Source organism: Malania oleifera, chromosome 3, assembly GCF_029873635.1.
Source record: "Malania oleifera isolate guangnan ecotype guangnan chromosome 3, ASM2987363v1, whole genome shotgun sequence".
NCBI classification, from domain to species: Eukaryota; Viridiplantae; Streptophyta; class Magnoliopsida; order Santalales; family Ximeniaceae; genus Malania; species Malania oleifera.
In genome coordinates this window covers 59,345,270-59,364,780 of record NC_080419.1, presented here as the reverse complement: position 1 = coordinate 59,364,780, position 19,511 = coordinate 59,345,270, and the positions used below count along the sequence as shown (strand labels likewise).

At 35.2% G+C, this 19,511-nt stretch overlaps 1 protein-coding gene across 1 annotated transcript in view; it reads left to right on the top strand.

The window, feature by feature from the left end:
• The window catches only part of LOC131152418 (importin beta-like SAD2), a 40,938-nt gene that overhangs the window by 4,333 nt on the left and 17,094 nt on the right, over positions 1-19,511 (top strand). The window contains exons 6-14 of the mRNA XM_058104286.1: positions 289-473; positions 576-749; positions 14,327-14,472; positions 14,572-14,695; positions 14,787-14,967; positions 16,147-16,306; positions 16,395-16,436; positions 16,517-16,635; positions 16,728-16,926. Coding sequence (XP_057960269.1) covers positions 289-473; positions 576-749; positions 14,327-14,472; positions 14,572-14,695; positions 14,787-14,967; positions 16,147-16,306; positions 16,395-16,436; positions 16,517-16,635; positions 16,728-16,926 — 1,330 coding nt within the window. The remainder of the gene's footprint in view (positions 1-288; positions 474-575; positions 750-14,326; positions 14,473-14,571; positions 14,696-14,786; positions 14,968-16,146; positions 16,307-16,394; positions 16,437-16,516; positions 16,636-16,727; positions 16,927-19,511) is intronic.

Below are 19,511 nucleotides of genomic sequence, written 5' to 3'. Positions count from 1 at the left end.
CCCATGGTGTTTTATAGATGAAAAATAAATGTTTTCATGTGCATGGAAATAAAAGGAATCTGCTGCCACTGGGAAAACTAGCTCAGATGGGCCATGCATGTTCCAAAAACCACCATTTTTTATTTTTACTCTTAAGAAATTATGACTACAAGATTTTTTCTTTCCTTCTTTTTCTTATTTTTATGAGACTTCAAACTTTTTGTGCAGTATATATTTTCTTGACTAATTGTTCCAAAAATTTTAATTTTGCATAGTTTATGCTTCACCATTCATTTTTGCCTTTTTCAGTTGGAGATTCCAAAGCAACTATATGATCCAAATGTTTTCAATACCTGGATGGTTCTTTTCTTAAATATATTAGAGAGGCCTGTCCCAGTGGAAGGTCAACCTGTGGATCCAGAGCTCAGGAAATCATGGGGATGGTGGAAGGTCAAAAAATGGACTGTTCACATTTTAAACAGGCTGTATACGCGGTGAGATATACTTTTTGTAGTTGTATTTCAGACATCTTGCCACCTCTTGGATATTTTTGAATTTCTCTGAGTCATTGTCTTGACTACAACCTCATGCTACAGGTTTGGAGATATGAAAATTCAGAATCCAGAGAACAGAGCATTTGCTCAAATGTTCCAGAAGAACTATGCAGGCAAAATTTTGGAGTGCCACTTAAATTTATTGAATGTGATTCGTGTTGGAGGTTACTTACCTGACAGAGTTACCAACCTTGTTTTGCAATATCTTAGCAACAGGTTTGTGTTGTATTCCTCCATTTTATTTCATCATGTGAGAATGGGCTGGGCCTGCTGAAGCCTAGCCTAAACCAACACAAAAGTTTATTTTGGGTTTGAGCTTATGCCTGAAATAGGCCTAAGAGATACAGGCACTGAATTTGCATTCAGTCATCAATCTTCGTACACTTTTAAACATCTATTTGTTCCAATGGGGAATCACAAGTTGGTGGATTATGAAAAAAAATACTTTTAGTTCTTTACTTAAATTAGGTTTGATGTTTTAATTATTTTTTAGCTGTCCATTTAACTCATTGGTTCTTATCCCCATGCACTGTAGGTAATCTTTAATAGCTACTAATAGTCATTAGTGAATAATTGTGAAGTAGCATGTAGAAGCATTATGTTACTTCGGTTTAATGCTGACCAAAATTAGTTGTCTGAACTTAGGTGGTAAATTTCAATTTTGACCAAAATTTCGAAGCTTGTAAGTATGAAATTTTTGATTTTGATTTCTATAATGATTTTGATTTAAGAGCGATGGAAATTAGTAGTAAAGCATGGAATTTTTTCATCAAACTTTAGAAATGGTTAATAGACATAATAATGTAACTTTTAGAACTAATATATTACAATTTAAATATATCTACGTTGTGTATGAAGTGTAGTAATTATAATATAATCTGTGTATTGAACATATTCGCAATATAATGTGTTTTAACCATATTCATAATATAATAAGTGTATTAAACATATTTAGTTAATATAAATGAAATTCAAAAATCATTTAAATGTTATTTATTATATAAATAAAGAAAATTTATACATGAATGGTTAAATAAAATGTTGTTGTAAGTTTAATTTTTTTATGCAATTTCAAAAGCCCTTGTAATAATTTTTTGTTTCAATAAAAAAATAAGATAAATTAAGAGAGAAATGTCACTTTGTGTCTAAATCTCACATTTGAATTCTTAGGGAAATTTATTCTATTGTTAGAATTTTTGTCAAGTTTTGCAAAAATTTTGAGATTTTAATAAATTTCGGATGATTTGTTGAAATTTGGATGGAAATTGTGCAAAATGGAAATCGACTGCCATTTTATTTTCGAGGGTGATAAAAAGCAGAAATTTCGATATTTTCATTGAAATTTAAGAACATGGTCTTAGGTGGCCTAAGTTTCACTCTTGGCTTTGAAATATGGCTGTCTATATACAACTGGATCACACCAGCCAAGTTACGGTTTGGGCCTAATCCGTTTGGGCAGCTTAAAATATACTATCCTGTCCGTAATTTATTGCTATGGTTCTGCAAATCATTATTAGCAATTTAAACCTATTTGCATATATATACACTTTTTTTTTTAACAAATTCTTTCAAAAGATTATCTTGAGTATATATAGCATTGTATTGTTGAAGTATATACCAATCTAAGATGGGTTGTTGACTGCACTTAAGGATTTCAATTTTTAGCGGTACTAGGATTAGCTGTAGGAATGCAGGTCATACAAGGGCCTTTTAGTTTTTCGAAGAAAATGTTATTTAAATCAGTGTCGCTCATGGCTGGTCAGTGATAAAAGAAGATGTCTATCCTGGCTGGTCATGGTTAGTTTAGTGTTATCTTACTCTGTTGATGATGTTGGGGAAAAACAGCATAATGAGGAAACTATAGTCATGTTATTTAGATGAAGTATCTTTATGAAGATAATAGCGTTATGTTTGGGAGCATGAATTTTGGACCTTGGATTTGGATTTGAGTGGATTTGGACAAATTTCAGTACAATTTTATATTACATCTTATCCAAATGCAACACAAAATTCAAATCCAAGACCTCTTCAAACATAAGGTAATGGTATTTGTTCTTATTGAAGCTATGTATAATCACCAAAATAAGCCTCGTAAGCGAAGTTTAGATAATGGTAATTCATTATGAAGGAAAATGAATTGCTTAAGATTGAATTGAAGGTTTATTTTCATATTTTTCATCTGTGCCTCTCCCCTCCTACCTTCCCCTCTGTTATGTGGTGGAAGCTTGAGGCATTACCATAAATACAAGAAGTGACCATTGGTTCTTCTTTATAATACTCCAAAAATGGGTAGTTGCTCTAGATTTTGAACTGATTTTTGGACAATTACTGTTAATGTGTGTACAGGTGCCTAAGACATTATGAAAATTGAATAAATCTTGTGCTGGCATAGCTTATAAGTTGAAGCACCATTTCTTATACTTTCGCAAATTCACAGAATTTGATGTTGGACAATAAGGAGAATGAGGAGAGAGAGAAAGAAGAGAATATAGAAAGAACAGCTTGAAGTTTGAAGAAGAGAAGGGGTCTTCACAGGAGTGAGAGAGAGGATGAAACGTGTGAGTAATACAGTTGAATTCAATGTCTGTAGAGTATACAAGCATAGTATTATAAGAATCTAACTCCAGCTCAAAATTCAAAATTAAAAAATTACAAAATAGCCCAAAAATAAATGAAACACCTAAAATGACCCTAAGTAGACAAAAAATCCTCAAATATCCAAAAATAGGTACTTGCTCTAGATTTTGATCTGATTTTTGGACAATTACTGTTAATGTGCGTACAAGTGCCTAAGACATTATGAAAATTGAATAAATCTTGTGCTGGCATAGCTTATAAGTTGAGGCACCATTTCTTATACTTACACAAATTCACGGAATTTGATGTTGGACAATAAGGAGAATGAGGAGAGAGAGAGAAGAGAATATAGAAAAAACAGCTTGAAGTTTGAAGAAGAGAAGGATGAAACGCGTGAGTAATACAGTTGAATTCAATGTATGTAGAGTATACAAGCATAGTATTGTAAGAATCTAACTCCAGCGCAAAAGTCAAAATTAAAAAATTACAAAATATCCCAAAAGTAAATGAAACACCTAAAACGACCCTAAGTAGACAAAAAATCCTCAAATATCCAAATTTCCAAGCAAAAAGTTCCTAATTTTTAAATCTTAAGTAGAATATGGTTGTCTGGAAGCATCCGTCAAACTCCCTCAGCTTCATAAAAGTTGTCCCTGAGTTTTGAAATGATGCAGTAGCGACAATTGGACGATGTGAACAAGAAAGCCATTGAAAAATTGGCATGAACTGTATCATACTTTATCAACATAGGAAAGTAGCAAATAGATTCTCCAACAAAAAATCCATCACTAAAAAGCTCCGCATAATCCATATCATGGTTTAAATGAAACACCACCAGTAGCAATGACACGAGATCGACCATTAGAAGCACTAGGTGATGTAGTGAAATCATTAGCAAGCATGGAAGGCTTTAGTGCCCTTTTATAAAAAGTAACAAATTCTCAAATGAGAAATTAATTTAATATCTACTTTGATGCAAATACATCAAACTAGCATGCCCAGTAACCCATGTGTGGTATTTCAAACTTCTTTCTAGTTATATTGTGAATCTAATGGCAAATCAACTACATATGGTTAAGGAATATGTGGAGGGGAAAGAAACTAGTGATGGTGGCATTTGTTCAATGGATGGAGGTGAAATAATGTGAAGTGTCAAGGAATTTTCACCAGCGGGCCCAATAATAGAGTAATCTTTAAGAAAGAAAGGCAGAAAATTGTGCTTCATGTTGGGTGAAAAATGAGAAATTATGGTTTGGGAATTGAGTCATAGACTAGCATTTCGATCCTTGCAATTGGTTGGCAAATGGCAATTCAACTTGAATTTCAGTGCAAGCCTCGGCGACCAAGTTTGGGAACAAGCCAGCATAAAAGAAGCATCAAATGTGTCTAGGGTCACTAAACACTAGTCCAGGGCTTGACTTGATGAGAAGACTCATGACTTGTGCTCTCCTAACGGTCAAGAAATTGTTTACTAAAAACGTGCAAGTCATTAATGTAACCATGATAATTGCACAATAATTCACTTATGGACTTGAAATCGTGGCTTACTGATCTTCAATAAGTTCGGAGTCCTTTCTTGAACATTCCAAACAAAGATCATGGCTTCTTCTTGACCACTTAAAACATTTTCCAGGGTTATGAAAATCTCTGACATGTGCATCAATGTTCTTGTGAGTAGAAAGTTGGAGAAATTGCTTAGCTTACACATTCGTTTGATAAACCTCGACAAATTGGTTGGGTTCTTTGCATTTGGGGTGGAATTTGACCCCTAATTTCTTGTCTTAAACACTCTTTGTCCATGCTGATAGTCAATCTTCTTTGATCCATTTAATACCTAATGTAAGATAATTAAATTTAGCAAAATTTTCAGGCACTCTAGACATTTTTTTTTTTTCACTAAAAGAGGGCGGCACCTTCATTTATTTATTAATAAACCCTCACTTTTGGCGGAGAAATACCGTGATTACAAGATAAGAAAAATGGAGATTATAGAAAAATAAAATAAAACCCTCCCAGAAACAACACCAGCAACCAACCAAACCAAGACAACAAAACTAAACAAAACTAGCAAAGAAGATAGAGACACAAAAACAACCATAAACAAATTAAAATTCACCAAACAAAACTTGAGGGTTGAACTAACGACGAACGGAAGTGATACCCCACCTATCCATTCGAAGAATACGTTTCAGATAACGTGGTAGAGGGTGTTGTTCTTCATAGATTACGTTGTTTCCCATTTCTCCTTCTTTAACAAGAAAATCAGCCGCACTATTGCCTTCCTTATATTGATGTGTCACCATGACGTTCATTCCTTCTAGGTCCACCATGAGCTCCTCCCAAAAATCCCAAAGATACCACAAAGTACATCTACCTTTCCGAAGCCAATCAACTACAATTCGCAAGTCACTTTCAATGATCACATTAAATAAATGCAATCGTTTGCACAAGCAATGCTTTCCCTGATTGCTTTTAATTCTACACTATTATTCGTATCATTGTCAAAATATCTTGAAAAAACCGCTTTTGCCATGCCATGGCAATCCTGAATAATTCCTCCACTTCCTGAAGTACCCGTATTGCCTCTACAGCTCCCATCACAATTAAGTTTTAACCACCCTGCTGGAGGTTTAACCCAAAAAATAATTTTTCTAGGCCTATTGCAAACTCCCTGATGCTTAATTTGAAACTCGTTCAAAATCATAATGTTCGACTTCTTCAATTTTTGAAAAGAATTGGTGCTCTCAGCTGTAAAACTAACCCATAATCGAACACTTCTCCACATCTGATCTGCACTTTGATAAACTCCTTCCATTCTCGCTTTACATCTTTGATTCCAGAGGCACCATGTAATCAAACACGGAATCAGCCCGATTAAAATACCTTTAATAGACGATTTTCAAGCATAGTGGAACCAATTTTCCATTTTGTTTTTCCCAGGGATCGTTGGAAAGGAATCCCCAACACCACACTAGCCTGACGCCAAATCTTTGAAACTCCAGACATATTTGTTAGAATCTTACGATTCACGATTTGATTCATATGAATCGTATCAATTCTGCACCAAATTGATTCGAATCTTACTAGCCAATCTAAAATCAACTTAACCGTTTCCGAATCTCTCAAATCACCTTGTGAATCTATCAAATCGATATGAAACCCGACTAGTTTGAAACCCCCAAAGCAACATTTCTTTCTTTGTTATTGCTTTTATTTTAACATGATTACCTTCCATTTATGCCAGTTTTGCATTTAAAACGGGAGAAAATATAACTTTGGACCTTATGTTGCCTTCACAAAGCCATTCTTCGCAATAGGAGTATAGTGCTCTTCCATTGAGAAGAAGGGGCGGAACACTCACCGGCTAAGGTGTACTCATGTTTCGTTGTGTTTAGATGTTTTCAATTATTATCAGTTTGTCCTCTACAATTTTTCTTTTAATTGTTGATAAACATCAAAAGTTCAATTTTTTTCCTTGATTCCTTCCCTTAAATAGCATAAAATTCATTGTTTTATTAATATTTCCTAACTTGTACTCTTACTTTTCGTCTGTTTAGGGACCGCATCTATATTATTATCAAAATTTAAATGTATTTTATTATTTTGTTTCTTGTTTGTATATCAATATATGCATGTCATTTAGAATTGATTTTGGAAAATTTACGGAATCTTATACTCGACTTGATTATGTTCTCCATTCCTAAGATTGAAATTTCAATTCAAGATTCTAATCTTGATTTGACAACTATGCACCAGAAGACTTTTTTTTATAAGTTAATTCAATTGATTTTCTCGCTGTTGCCGATTAGAACTTGGACATATTTATCAAGATATTTCATTTTAAACCAATCAGTATTGATTTAACAAAATGGATGCATTGTCTATTAGAAATTCCATACTAACCAAAATGGCTATGTCAACTAGCCAATCTAAGAAAAAAATGAGGATCTGAGCTATCATCAAAATATCTTAAGGGCACATAGGTGCAGCCAATTATGGAGAATTATCAACTACGTGACAGATATTCGTATTAAAATGAATTTTTTTTCTTGGAACTTGGGCAGAAATAAACAGTTAAGGGTGGGTTTGTTAGGATACGACTTAGGCAAGCAAAATTAAGATTCAATGCACAAAAGCGTGGGCCTAGTGCAAATTCATAAGTTCATCAATCAGGTAAGAAACATTAAAATAAATTCCAATAGAGTACAAGCACATCCTAGGCCCATTAGCTTTTCCAAAGTGGTGATAAGTTGTCTTTTTGCATTTCCAGGATTCCAAACAACTTTGGAAACAACCTTCAAATTCTCACAGCAACATTCAGTTTCTTGCTGGAATAATTGAAAATATTGTGGCAGATACTCAAACTAATGCTGGAAGGAACAATTCATCTTCAAAAGTCATAAAGTCTTGCAGTGTTTACTCAATTTCTTGTTAGTATCTTTGAAAATCTCAGTGGTTGTTGAAATATCTCTCCCGAATCTAAATATTGTACTCAACAAACTGTGTTGTGGACTAAGCTCAATTTCTTGAGACTGATATCATTCTCCAAGGGTGGTCAAAATTTCTTCTTTCTCATCAATTCATGGTTGGGCTATGGGTATGGTTAATGGGTTGGATAGTTATGGTATGTGCTTTGCTAGGAAATTAAATGGTTATTCAAGTTCCCTATTGCAGATTTGGAAGTTGTTGAGATTTTCAATGATGGTGGCTGCAAGATGGAAGGATTTCTAGCAACTGTTGTGGTATTGGGATAATGTGATGATTGGGGCTATCAGGTGATGGAGACATGAACTGGATGGGGCGATGAAACTGCAAGTTGAGAGGAGGGATGTTGGGTTCTAATGATGAAATGTGGATTGTCATTGTCGATAACAATAAAGGATTTCTAGTGAGGTTCTGCTGAAGGGTGTTTGTCGCCCGGGGGGGGGGGGGGAACTGTCCTTGCATTCCACAATTTCCATCCGTAATTTAAAACTGGCAGCAACAAATTTTCTCCTGCTTTCTTGTTTCTTTGTGCTTCAGCTGTTTTCTTCTTTGCTGCGAGAACATTTTTCCAGTGGGAGTACTGTTGGGTTGTGGATTTTAAGGGTTTGGGTAGCAATACTGTGACAGCAGAGGATTTGTGGGTGGAATGAAGCGTTCTTTGATATGCTCTGATGCCAAACTGAGGTAGAATATATTGAGAGAAGAGAGGAAGAAGAAGAGGAGAAGAAGAAGGTGCTGAGGTGTATGGAGAAAAGGGACAAAGAATTCTGATCCAAAGTTCAAACTGGATCCTAACTGTGCCACAGCATACACATATACACCTTAAAATAAGTTTGTTGAATAAGCAGCCTAGGTGGTGGTCCCTGTCAAGTAGTTCTCTAATAGTAATAATTTTTGCTTCTTGCCACTTCAAACAATTTTATTTATTTTGTTTTTTGAATATCCCTGTTCTGTTCTGGACAAAAAGTTTTCATTTTTCCTTCCTTAGAATTACACAATACCATTTTCCACCAATTTTTACTACATTTGTATGGTTGTGGAAAGAGTGCTTTTCAAGTTTTCTGCACAAACTCTAGGAAAACAAAGTGCAATTTTTTTAGTTTTTTGAGGAAATTGAAATGGAAAAATAAGAAGACTTATGCACAACTGAATGGGCCCTTCTTCTTGTTTCTTTTCCTTTCTTGGGACAAGTGGACTTTGTCGAGTGCCATTTTTCAGAATTCCTAGAAGCTTATCATTGGTATATGTTAGTGCAAACCTATGTTATCGGGGGTGGGGGGTGGGGTGGGGTTGTTATAGTTACTCATATTTATAATTTAGGGACTTTTATAACTGTCTCCAACTGGACATCCCAAGGGTTTGGAGTTTGGTACTTCTATGCTGGACGTCTCGGGTTCAACCTTGGAGGGGGTGGAAAAGGGTATGAGATGGGAGATAGACTACCTCCCATCCCTTTTTATTGCATATGGAGAGAGAGAAATATTAGGAGGCATTGGAAGGGAAAGGGCCTACATTTAAAAGCCCAAGGATAATTTGAGGTCTTATTTTTCATAGCTTTTTAAAAAAAGTGTTTTCAGGTCTTATTTTTTTCATATTATTTTTGTTGAGAGTGATATAATTTAAGAGGAAGAAACAAGGCTAGTGCAAGCAAAATTAAGGGTCATTTATTTTTCCTAACATTAATTTTCTAATGATTTTGCATGTTTTGTAAGTAAGATCATCTACTTGAGATTTGAGGGCTGTTTGGTGTCATTTTTTTTTTCCTATTTTCATTGCAGTATAGTGAAGAAATAGAGTATGATAAAGCATTTATTTATGTTGCTAGTTTTCTGTTTCATTTGCTTGGATTTTTTCTTAGCCAAAATTAAAAACCAAAATTTGTGATTTTGAATTGTTTTAACAACTTCTTGTCACAATACTCTAACATCCACAATTCATTTTTGTGGCTTATATCATTTTATACATAATTTTTAGTCAAGTAAAATTACCGTGTGAATTTGAAATATAATTAAAATAAGCATACCATAAAATTTCTAGAGATTTGGAAAAAAATAATAAGTCCTTCAAAAAATATTTTTATTAATTTTCAATTGTCATGTATAATCAGATTGTTTTTAGATAAAAAAGTGATTTTTGAAATATAATACTTAAGTAAAATAATTATAGTTAACATATTTTGTTATGATATTTTTTGATTTGTATTCTTTTTATTTTCATTTTTTCAGTCATATTTTTAGTTGTTATTTGATTCAAAGACAAAGTTGAGTATTTGTTCAATTTGGTTTTTAATTTGTTTTAGTTCTAGAAAATATTGACCAAATGGGTTGCTAGTTTTCAGTTATATTTAGCTTTCGTTTTAGTTTGTTGTTATTTTTGATAGTGATACCAAAGACCCCCTTAGGATTTCTAGAGTTTTTAATTTTAAACCCTCTTGAGTGCCAAGAAATTTTTAATGTGTAACATGTTTGTTCTTGAGAAACGTTTACTTGAGATTTTTTTTTATCTATTGCATAACATGTTCAAGAAATCACTCAATGAAGTTCCACTGAAATATCAAAATCTGTAGCTGAAAGAAAAGCTAGGAATGTTGCTCTCTCCCAAAGAGAATGTCCCACTGTATCTTGGTCATCAACTCTATGGTTACTCTTCTTTCACATTACTGAAAGGACAACAAACCAAGAACATTGCCATAATGTCTTCCATTTCATTTATATATCCTAAAATTTTCAGCCACCAAACATCTCTCACACTAACCATCTCACATTCAATTCCTTCATAATAGCATACAACCTACACCAAAGCTGAGTACCCGTGTAAACCATATTGCAATGTGAAACAAAGCTCACTCCTATTGCATTCTACATGCATTACATGATGGCAAGATAGAGTGCTTTGTTAGCCTTCTAACATGCAAATAATGATAGTTCTAATTCTATTAGGTACTGAAGGCCTAGGTGAATGCCTTGTCATATTTTAGAGAACTTTTGCCTTGTCTGATGGAAAGCAGTGTTAGTAGAAGATTTCAATTGCTGTAAAAAAATAACATATGTGAGCAATTACAAGAAGCATCCCCTGTCTATCCTGATATCTTATGTAGAATTAGGAAGAAAAGCTTGAAGACCATCCATCGAATTGGCAAGTTTGTTGATTTCCCTGAATCTGTATGTTCTTTGTTTTGATGGTTCTGAATCTGACTCATTTATTTTTACATTTTTCTTTGTCCTGGAGGATTTGGAATATACTCTCTGGTTTTAGTAGGGAAAGTTGGGTTTTCCTGGGGTCGGTGGAGGATATGTTGGCTATTTCTTTTTCAGGGTTTGGAAGGGGCAAAGGTAAATCAGCACTTTAGAGATGCGGGTTGTGTACTATGTTGTGGGGAAGAAGACTTCATGGTCTTTGGTTTTAGGATAAAATTCAATATTTGACTTCTCTGTGGGCTGTTGCTGCTGGTTGTTTTGAGGGTCTGCTTTTTGAGGATGTTCAGTGGGATTGATATTAATTTTTTATTTTTATTTTTGCTCTTTTGTTCGTTTTTGGAGGATTTCTTATTCTCCAGTCTTGTATATTCATTCTCTTTATTACTTTTCTTCTTTTTTGGATAAAAAATGTGCTTGATTTCCCGTTTATTGAGATTTCCACCAAAAAATACTATGAGAATAACTCCCCTATATAGAATAAAAAATCAAAGCCATAGCATATTATGGAGGTGCAAGAGTCTGTAAAGATGAGGGAAAGATGCTATCCTATGAGAATAATTCCCCTTCATCGTATAAAAAATTGAAACCATAGCAATATGATGGTGCGAGAGTCTGAAAGATGAGGGAAAGATGCTGAGAAAGGAACATCCCCAATCTAAATGTCCTCCTGGAAATGATACACCATATGCAATTTTGTTCCCTGGAAGTGGAAATCCGAGACAACATCCAAGGACTCGCGTGTAGCATGGATGACTGTCGTATCATTCTCCCATTTCATTGAAGGCCTAATCTATATATATCGGAGCCATGGACTTGTGTGTAGCATAGTCCCCACTTTAGGAACCCACCCATTACCCTGCATTCCAAATTTACTTCTAATACCAAGTTTGAGGCGGGCAATGGAATGTGTATTCATTTTTGGGGAAGACCCTGGGCGGAAGATTTGGCTCTTTTCATGTTGTTTCCTCATTTCTATTGTCTTTCTCCATTTCATAATGGCCTTATTTTTTCTGTTTTGCTTTCTAATGGGTTGAATTTTTTGTGGGATTTTCATTTCCTTAGATGCGTCTTTGTTTAGTTAATTTGGGGGATTGCTGTCCTTCCAGTGGTGGGGATGTGAGGAAGTCTGTGCTGGAGTTTTCAGGAGAATTTTTTTTGCAATTCTTTACGAGTTCCTGACCCGAGAGAATATGCCATTTTCTTTCTTTCATATGATTTGGAAGGCCAAAGTTCCATCTAAAATTAAGGCTTTTAGTTTGTTGTTTGTTCTTAATAGAGTTAACTCTAACAATCTGTTGCAGAGTAGGAGGCCTTTTAAGGCATTATCGCCGGATGTATTTGGTCATTGCTTTGATAGTTCTGAAACTGCCTCTCATTTGTTCTTTCTCTTGGAGGATTTGGAACAAGTAATTTGGTTTTATTAGGCAAATTTGGATTTGTCTGGTGTTTCTGGACAATATGTGGGCTACTCTTTTTTTGGGGTTTGGAAGTATCAAAAGCAAGACTGCTTTATGGAGATGTAGTTTGTTTGCTGTGTTGTTTGATATTTGGATGGAAAGGAACAATCACATTTTTAAGGGGAAGAACACTTGTTGGTTTTTGTTTGTGATAAGATTCAGTATTTGTCTTTATGGGCTGTGGCTGCTGGTTGTTTCAAGGGATTATGTCTTGAAGATGTTCAGGGTGATTGGTTTGCTGTTTGGTATTAATTGTTTGTTATTCTACTCTTCTTTTTCTGTTTTTTCTCCTTTTTTTGGAGGATTCCTTATTCTCCTGTATTGTACATTATTTTTCTATTAATATACTTCTTTTTCCATCATTAAGAAAAAAATTTTGTGCTGAAGGGAATTTTCTTAAGGGACAACACCATGGCCACTTACCCATTAGAGCAAAATGTTTTCAGTCACCAACTACCCAAGGTCAAACCCCCTCCTTTTTAGGTGTAAAAGCAGTTCCCTATCTAACCAAATGATTAGCTTAATCACCTTGGTATGATCCCTCTTGGGAATGAGAGATGTTTTTTTGGATTGAAAAAGAGAAAATTTTATGTAAGAAGAAGTAGTAAAACAAGGAGAGTAAGTAATCCTCCTTAAAAGATACAAAATCAAAATAAATCAAAACAACAGCCAACCAATCATGCTGTAAATCAGTAAAAGAAGACCCTTTGAAATGCACTGCTGCAAAAACCCACGAGGAGGCCGAATTCTGAATCCTCTTCCCCGTAAAAATATGAGCATTCAGTTCCAATCAAATCCCGCACAAAACTGCAACGATTGCATCACCTCCACAAGTCCAAAGCATCCTCACCCCTTCCAAATCCTGAAAAATGGGTAGCCAAAAAATCTTTCACTGGCTCTGGATGCATTCAAGTCTCTCCAAATAAACCAAAAAATTGCTCCACACCCTTCAAGAAAAGGTGCAATGAAAGAGAAGGTGAGAAACAGATTCTGAATTTTGAAAATGAAGAGAACATCATAAGATAAAGCCTTAAAAGGCCTTCCACTCTGCAACAAATTGTTAGTGTTAACTCTATTAAAAACAACCAACCAAATAAAAACCTTAATCTTAGATGTGACTTTAGCCTTCCAAATGGATCTATGAAGTGGCAAAGGAAAGCTTTTGTTGGTTAAATGCTCAAAAAAAGATTTACATACTCCCCAGAAGAATCAACAATCCAAGAATGATAATCTCTCCTTTGATAAAATGTTGAATTCACTCTTCTTCGCTAGTTCATCACTTTGGAACTGATGGAACACGTCTGAGGATCATCCTTGATATCCCCTCCCAACTAGCATTAAAAAGCGACATGGTAAAACCATTTGAATCCATTGGATTTTCTTTCTCAATGTCAAGTACAGTTATTCTCACTTCCTTTTATCAAGGTCACCCCAACCAAAAGTGTTTTCATTATCAATTGGATTTCAGCCAAGCCCTAAATCATGAGCTGTCCGTTTACAACACCTTATAAGTCTCTCAAATCCCGTCCACAGCTACCACAATTAACCTTTAATCACAAGTAAGTACTTCTGAATCTAACTCAAATTCCAGAATATTCGTTGTCTTGCCATTGGAATGCTCAAACAAAAGAGTTCTGCAATCACCCTTAGCCTTAGTAGTCTATTTAATTTGAGATTTTGGCCTCCAATTATGCTCTTAATAACGACCTCCTCCAATTTATTTTTTGAATTACCTCTTCAAAAAATTTATTAGCTGATATACGAATTTGAAATTGTAATAAGAGTAAGAATATTTAACTTTTTGGAGAATTGCTTTGTTCCTCTTGTGTAACCAAATCATAGAGGAGAGTTGAAGGATAAAGAGTGAACTTGGCAACTAAATTTTGTATGTGCTTGTAATGTTGACAAATAATAGTTTTTTTTCTAGATTTTTATTTTGGTAGTTTACATGACATTAGAAAAGCTTATTTCTTGTTTTTTTGTGTCTTTTAATGTCACTTTAGTTTGGCTATATAATAATCTATTGTTGAAAAAGAAATTTTAATCCGGGTCCTGTCTATTTTATATTTGTGTGCAGTATCTCAAGGATTGCTATGTATCGGTTGCTTGAACCACGGCTTGATGTTGTTCTTTTTGAGATAGTTTTTCCACTCATGTGTTTCAATGATAATGATCAGAAGCTCTGGGATGAAGACCCACATGAATATGTTAGGAAAGGTTATGGTGAGTACTTGGAATCAGACTTGTCATTTTAGGGGCAATTCTGTTTCATATCTTTGTCTAGACTTGCATTTTAGCTTATGCTTCGCTGATTTTTGGCAGATATAATTGAAGATTTATATAGCCCTAGGACTGCATCCATGGATTTTGTGAGTGAATTGGTCAGGAAACGTGGAAAAGAGAATCTACAAAAGTTTATTCAGTTCATTGTGGAGATATTTAAGAGGTATGAGATATTGTGTCGCTTTTTATCATGTCCTGTGTTCATTTGTTGTTAATGGAGCATCTCTTTTAATATATATATTTTTCTAAACCAGATATGATGAAGCGCCAGTTGAGTACAAACCCTACAGACAAAAAGATGGTGCCCTTCTTGCAATTGGAGCACTGTGTGATAAGCTCAAACAAACTGATCCTTACAGGTCTGAGCTTGAGCATATGTTGGTGCAACATGTTTTCCCTGAGTTCAGAAGTCCTGTTGGCCATCTCAGAGCCAAGGTTTGTCACAGCACATTCTTTATTATTATTATTATTATGGTTTTTTATCCTCCACCATGTTCAATCCTCTGTTAGTATGCAATTATATTGCCAGATCTGCAATTGTAGCATGTGGACAGTATGATTAGATATTCTTTTCCTATTATGCATTTCTTTCTATTGTATATGTTTAGTATTAGAATGTTGCAGATACTGCATTTGGAAGATTTTCTTTTTAACTGGCAAGGGAATCTTCACTTGAAGTAATTTTGCTTGCTGTACATTGGGGAAGAAAGAAAATCAGAACTGGGGGCCCCAAGATGATCCACTAATCTATAACAAAGAAATGGGTTGGGTTGGGATTGCATAATCCACGATGTTTTTATTTCTCCTAATCTGAAATGTTTATACACTAGTTGCATCTTAAGCTTTCTGACTTGAACTTGGTATGACTGGGCCAAGGGGTACCTAGTTGTTGTGGTTGTTGCTAGGGAAGTCAGCAGGTTGAATATTGGGGTGGGTGACCCTTCACCCATGGAGACATTAGTGCCATCTTTTCCTTCTTCGTGTGTGTGATAATTTGTATCTTCTACATTCGGCCTGCAGGTGCAACTAAATACTGCGACTCCTCCCACACCGTTCCATTCTGCCTGCTATTTTGAAATTCTTGTTAGATTTATAAATTTCTTGATTTTCTTGATGAGTTATCTTTTCGAAAAGACAATGTAATCAAGTTATCTTTTAAAAAAGACAAAGCAATCATTTTGTTGTCTAGGATTATTATGGTAGAAGGAATTGTTAATGTGAGCCTATGTAAGGTAAGGCGGTGCCTTAGATTGGGAAAATTACTTGCTAGAAGCAATTTGGTGGGGTGTGGTAGAGCTGGCTAGTTTTGTTGGTTGTGGAACTAATTTAATATATCATAAATTAGTTGGGAGAATCTTAAAAAAATGTTGTTCCATACCCCCTATTAAGCGAAAATTTCCATAAAAAACTCAGCACAGTTAATTTTCATTAGGAGTATGTTGTGGCTCCAAAGAATTAATCATGCATGGACTTGTGGAATAATATTAAATATTGAACCAAGATAGTGATCATCTCATTTTTCGATAAGCCTTTTGCATAATATGATATTTCTTTTAAGTTTGGCATGTTAGAAATTTGACTGAATCTTTTCCAAATAATATTGTGCAATTTTAGGCGGCATGGGTAGCAGGACAGTATGCTCACATCAACTTCTCAGACCAGAACAATTTCCGCAAAGCACTGCACAGTGTGGTTTCTGGGTTACGTGATCCAGAGCTACCTGTTCGTGTTGATTCTGTTTTTGCATTGCGCTCTTTTGTCGAAGCTTGCAAAGGTAGCTGTTGTTACGACTTCAATCCATTGTTCGTTCAAATATTATTTATGCCCATCAGAAAAAAAATGTGATAATGTTGATTTTGCAGATTTGAATGAAATACGGCCAATTCTTCCTCAATTACTTGATGGTATGGGGCTTTGATTTGGTTGTATTATTGCCAATCTTTTATTTGACAATTTCATGAATATTTCCCTTATTTTGTTGAAGAGTTTTTTAAACTTATGAACGAGGTTGAAAATGAGGACCTTGTGTTTACTCTTGAGACTATTGTGGACAAGTTTGGGGAGGAGATGGCACCATATGCTCTTGGATTATGTCAAAATTTGGTAATTCCCAGTTCTTTAATATCTATTTTTATTAGATCCGCAGTGCCATCACATCATGCTTTTGTTGAAAGTTGATTAATTTTTATTTCCAGGCTGCTGCATTTTGGCGGTGTATGAACACTGCCGAAGCAGATGATGAAGTTGATGACACAGGTGCTTTGGCAGCCGTTGGTTGTTTGCGTGCCATAAGCACAATTCTTGAGTCAGTCAGCAGGCTTCCTCACCTATTTGTTCACATTGAGCCAACCTTGCTACCAATTATGCGGAGGATGTTGACGACTGATGGCCAAGGTATGTGTGTGCTGTTTTTGAATCTCCCCATCTATCTCCTGTTTAGGCCTTAGAGTTTTGTGTGGGTATCTTATGCAAAACCTCAGGGTATTATTTTAATTTACGCGTTTCAATTTTAGTTGATAACAATAAAAAAAAGAGAGAGGAGTTACAAACTAGTCAATAGGTGCTATCAAATAGGCTTTACAAAAAAAAATATGGGTTATTTTACTGAATTGTCTGAGTTGTCTGTTGTATTCTTATTCTAATGTGTGTTTTATAGAATATATATGCATGTGTATGTATATATTATTTACAATTTGTGATCTAAGCAATGTGAATGAATGTTGTATTCTGGTTATCATATACTTCGTAAAATACATAATTTAGTTACACTTGTAATATGCATGTACCAAATTAGAATATTTGGCTCTATAATCTAATCTTGCCATGCCTCTTTGGGATGAACATATTATGTTTTTTGTACATGTAGGCATGAACTATTAATACTCAAAAAGTTTTGGTTGAGATGAAGGAAATGGATTAGGGGGGTGCCTTTGGTCTTTGATCATCTCTGTCTAGTAAATGGGGAGCCTAAATGATGATTTAGTGTCCCTAGGGGTCTAACGCAGGGCGATCCTCTTTCCCTCTTGCTTTTGCTCTTATTGTTGATGCTCTGAGTAGAACGATTGGTTAGGAGGTTAATAGAGGCTTGGTGGAAGGGGTCAAGGTGTGCCATGAGAGCTTACCCCATATTGCATTTGCAATTTGCTGATGACACCATTCTCTTTATTTCATGGTTAGCTTTTCCAATATGCTATCTAGTTTTTAATGGAGTGTCAGGCCTTAGGATTAATTTCTCTATGAGTCACATTGTGGGTGCTGGTATCAACTATCAACCCATGTCCTTTTGATACTTGATAGGTTAGCTATAGTTGAGGTGTTCTGCGTTGGCCCAATCACGTATTAGCTGTTCACTCAGGTGGTAATCCAATTACTGATTCTTTTTGGTGCCTGGTTTTTGATAGAGTTGTCAGGACGTTGGATGGGTGGAAAAGGAGGATTTTCACTCTTAGGGGGGGGGGGGGGGGGGATTGTATTGCTCTTTCATGCCTTTCTTCTATCCCTGTGTACTTCCTCTCCCTTTTCAATATTCCTGTGAGAGTGGCTTGTAGATTAGGTAAGTCGATGAGGATTGAGGAGTGTCTTGTGGTTGGGAGTTGCATTGTGTGATCGAGATCATCTTGTTAGCTAGGGTGACTGTCAGTAGATTCAAATGGGAGAGATGTCTTGGTCTAGTTAATTTGGTGTCCAAAAACATTTCCTTGCGTGACTTCCTTTGGAATTTCTCTCTGGAACAGGGTAATTTGCAATGTATTTGGATGACTTTAAAATGGTAGGATGCTAAAGTTGGGGTCAATATTATTCAAATCCTTGGAAATTTTTGTCTCAGATTTATAACTCTTCCCTGCAGTGTTGGTAATGGGAAGATCATCCATTTCTGGGAAGATAGTTGATTAGGGGAGTCTCCTTTGGCTAATACGTACCCTTGTCTTTATCATTTATGTTCTTTTCATGATTCCTTCATCTCTACTTTTACATTTGCAAGCAGTTTTGTGATTTTTACTTGTGAGGAACCTTAATGAGATATAGACCAGTGAGCTTGTCCTTTTTTCAATGTGCTTTGTTTCTTTTCAGCTCCAACTGGGGAGTGACAGAATATTTTGGGGCTTTGATTCTTTTAGGGATTTTAAATCCTTCTTTTCTCATTTTACTCATGCTCCATGCCCTTTGCACCTCAATTTTTCGTTTGGAAAGACAAGCGTTCTATGGTTAAGGCCTTTTTGGGGATAGCAATCTTGGGGAAAAAAATTAATATCAATGGCATGTTTCAGAAATGTAAACTCATTACTGCCTGATATATGTGTTCTCTGTTGTAAGAATAGAGAGAACTGTTCACAATTGTTCGTACATTGCCATTTCTCTTGTACCCTATGGAGTAAATTGCCTGGAATTTTTTTGGAGATTTGGGATTGCGTTTCCTTCTTGGAGGTGTTTTGTACTTGTTTGGGGTTTTGAAAGGTGAAGGAGAGAGAGGCTTTCTGCCAGTGCTCAATTTTGTGTATGTTTGGGTTTGGGTGTATTTGGTTGGGAGAGAAATGCCAGAATCTTTAAGAACTTGGATACCTCTCCTTACTTGCTTTGTAATAGAATGGTGCTTCTTGCATTGCTGTGGGTTTTGGGGAATGGTTTCTTTTGGTATTTGCCTCGGTCAGATCTACCACAGGACTGGGTTGCTTTGCTTGAGTAGAGCTGTTTTGTAATATTTTTTCTCTGGTTTTTGAGTTTGTTCTTTTTTCTCTTGTATCAGGAGGAAATCTTATGCGCACTGTTTTCTTCTATTTTCTTGACACACTTTCTCATAAATTTCTTTGTTTGTCAAACAAAGAAAACTTAAAATATTCACTATTTGTAAACTAGATAAATAAGTGATAATCCGCTGCCTGTTTTGTTGTAAGTGTTTTTCTAGGACTTGTTCTTTTGTGACAACAAAATTAATGTATGTTTAGTATTGTTCTTATTGTTAAACTTGTGATATGAGATCT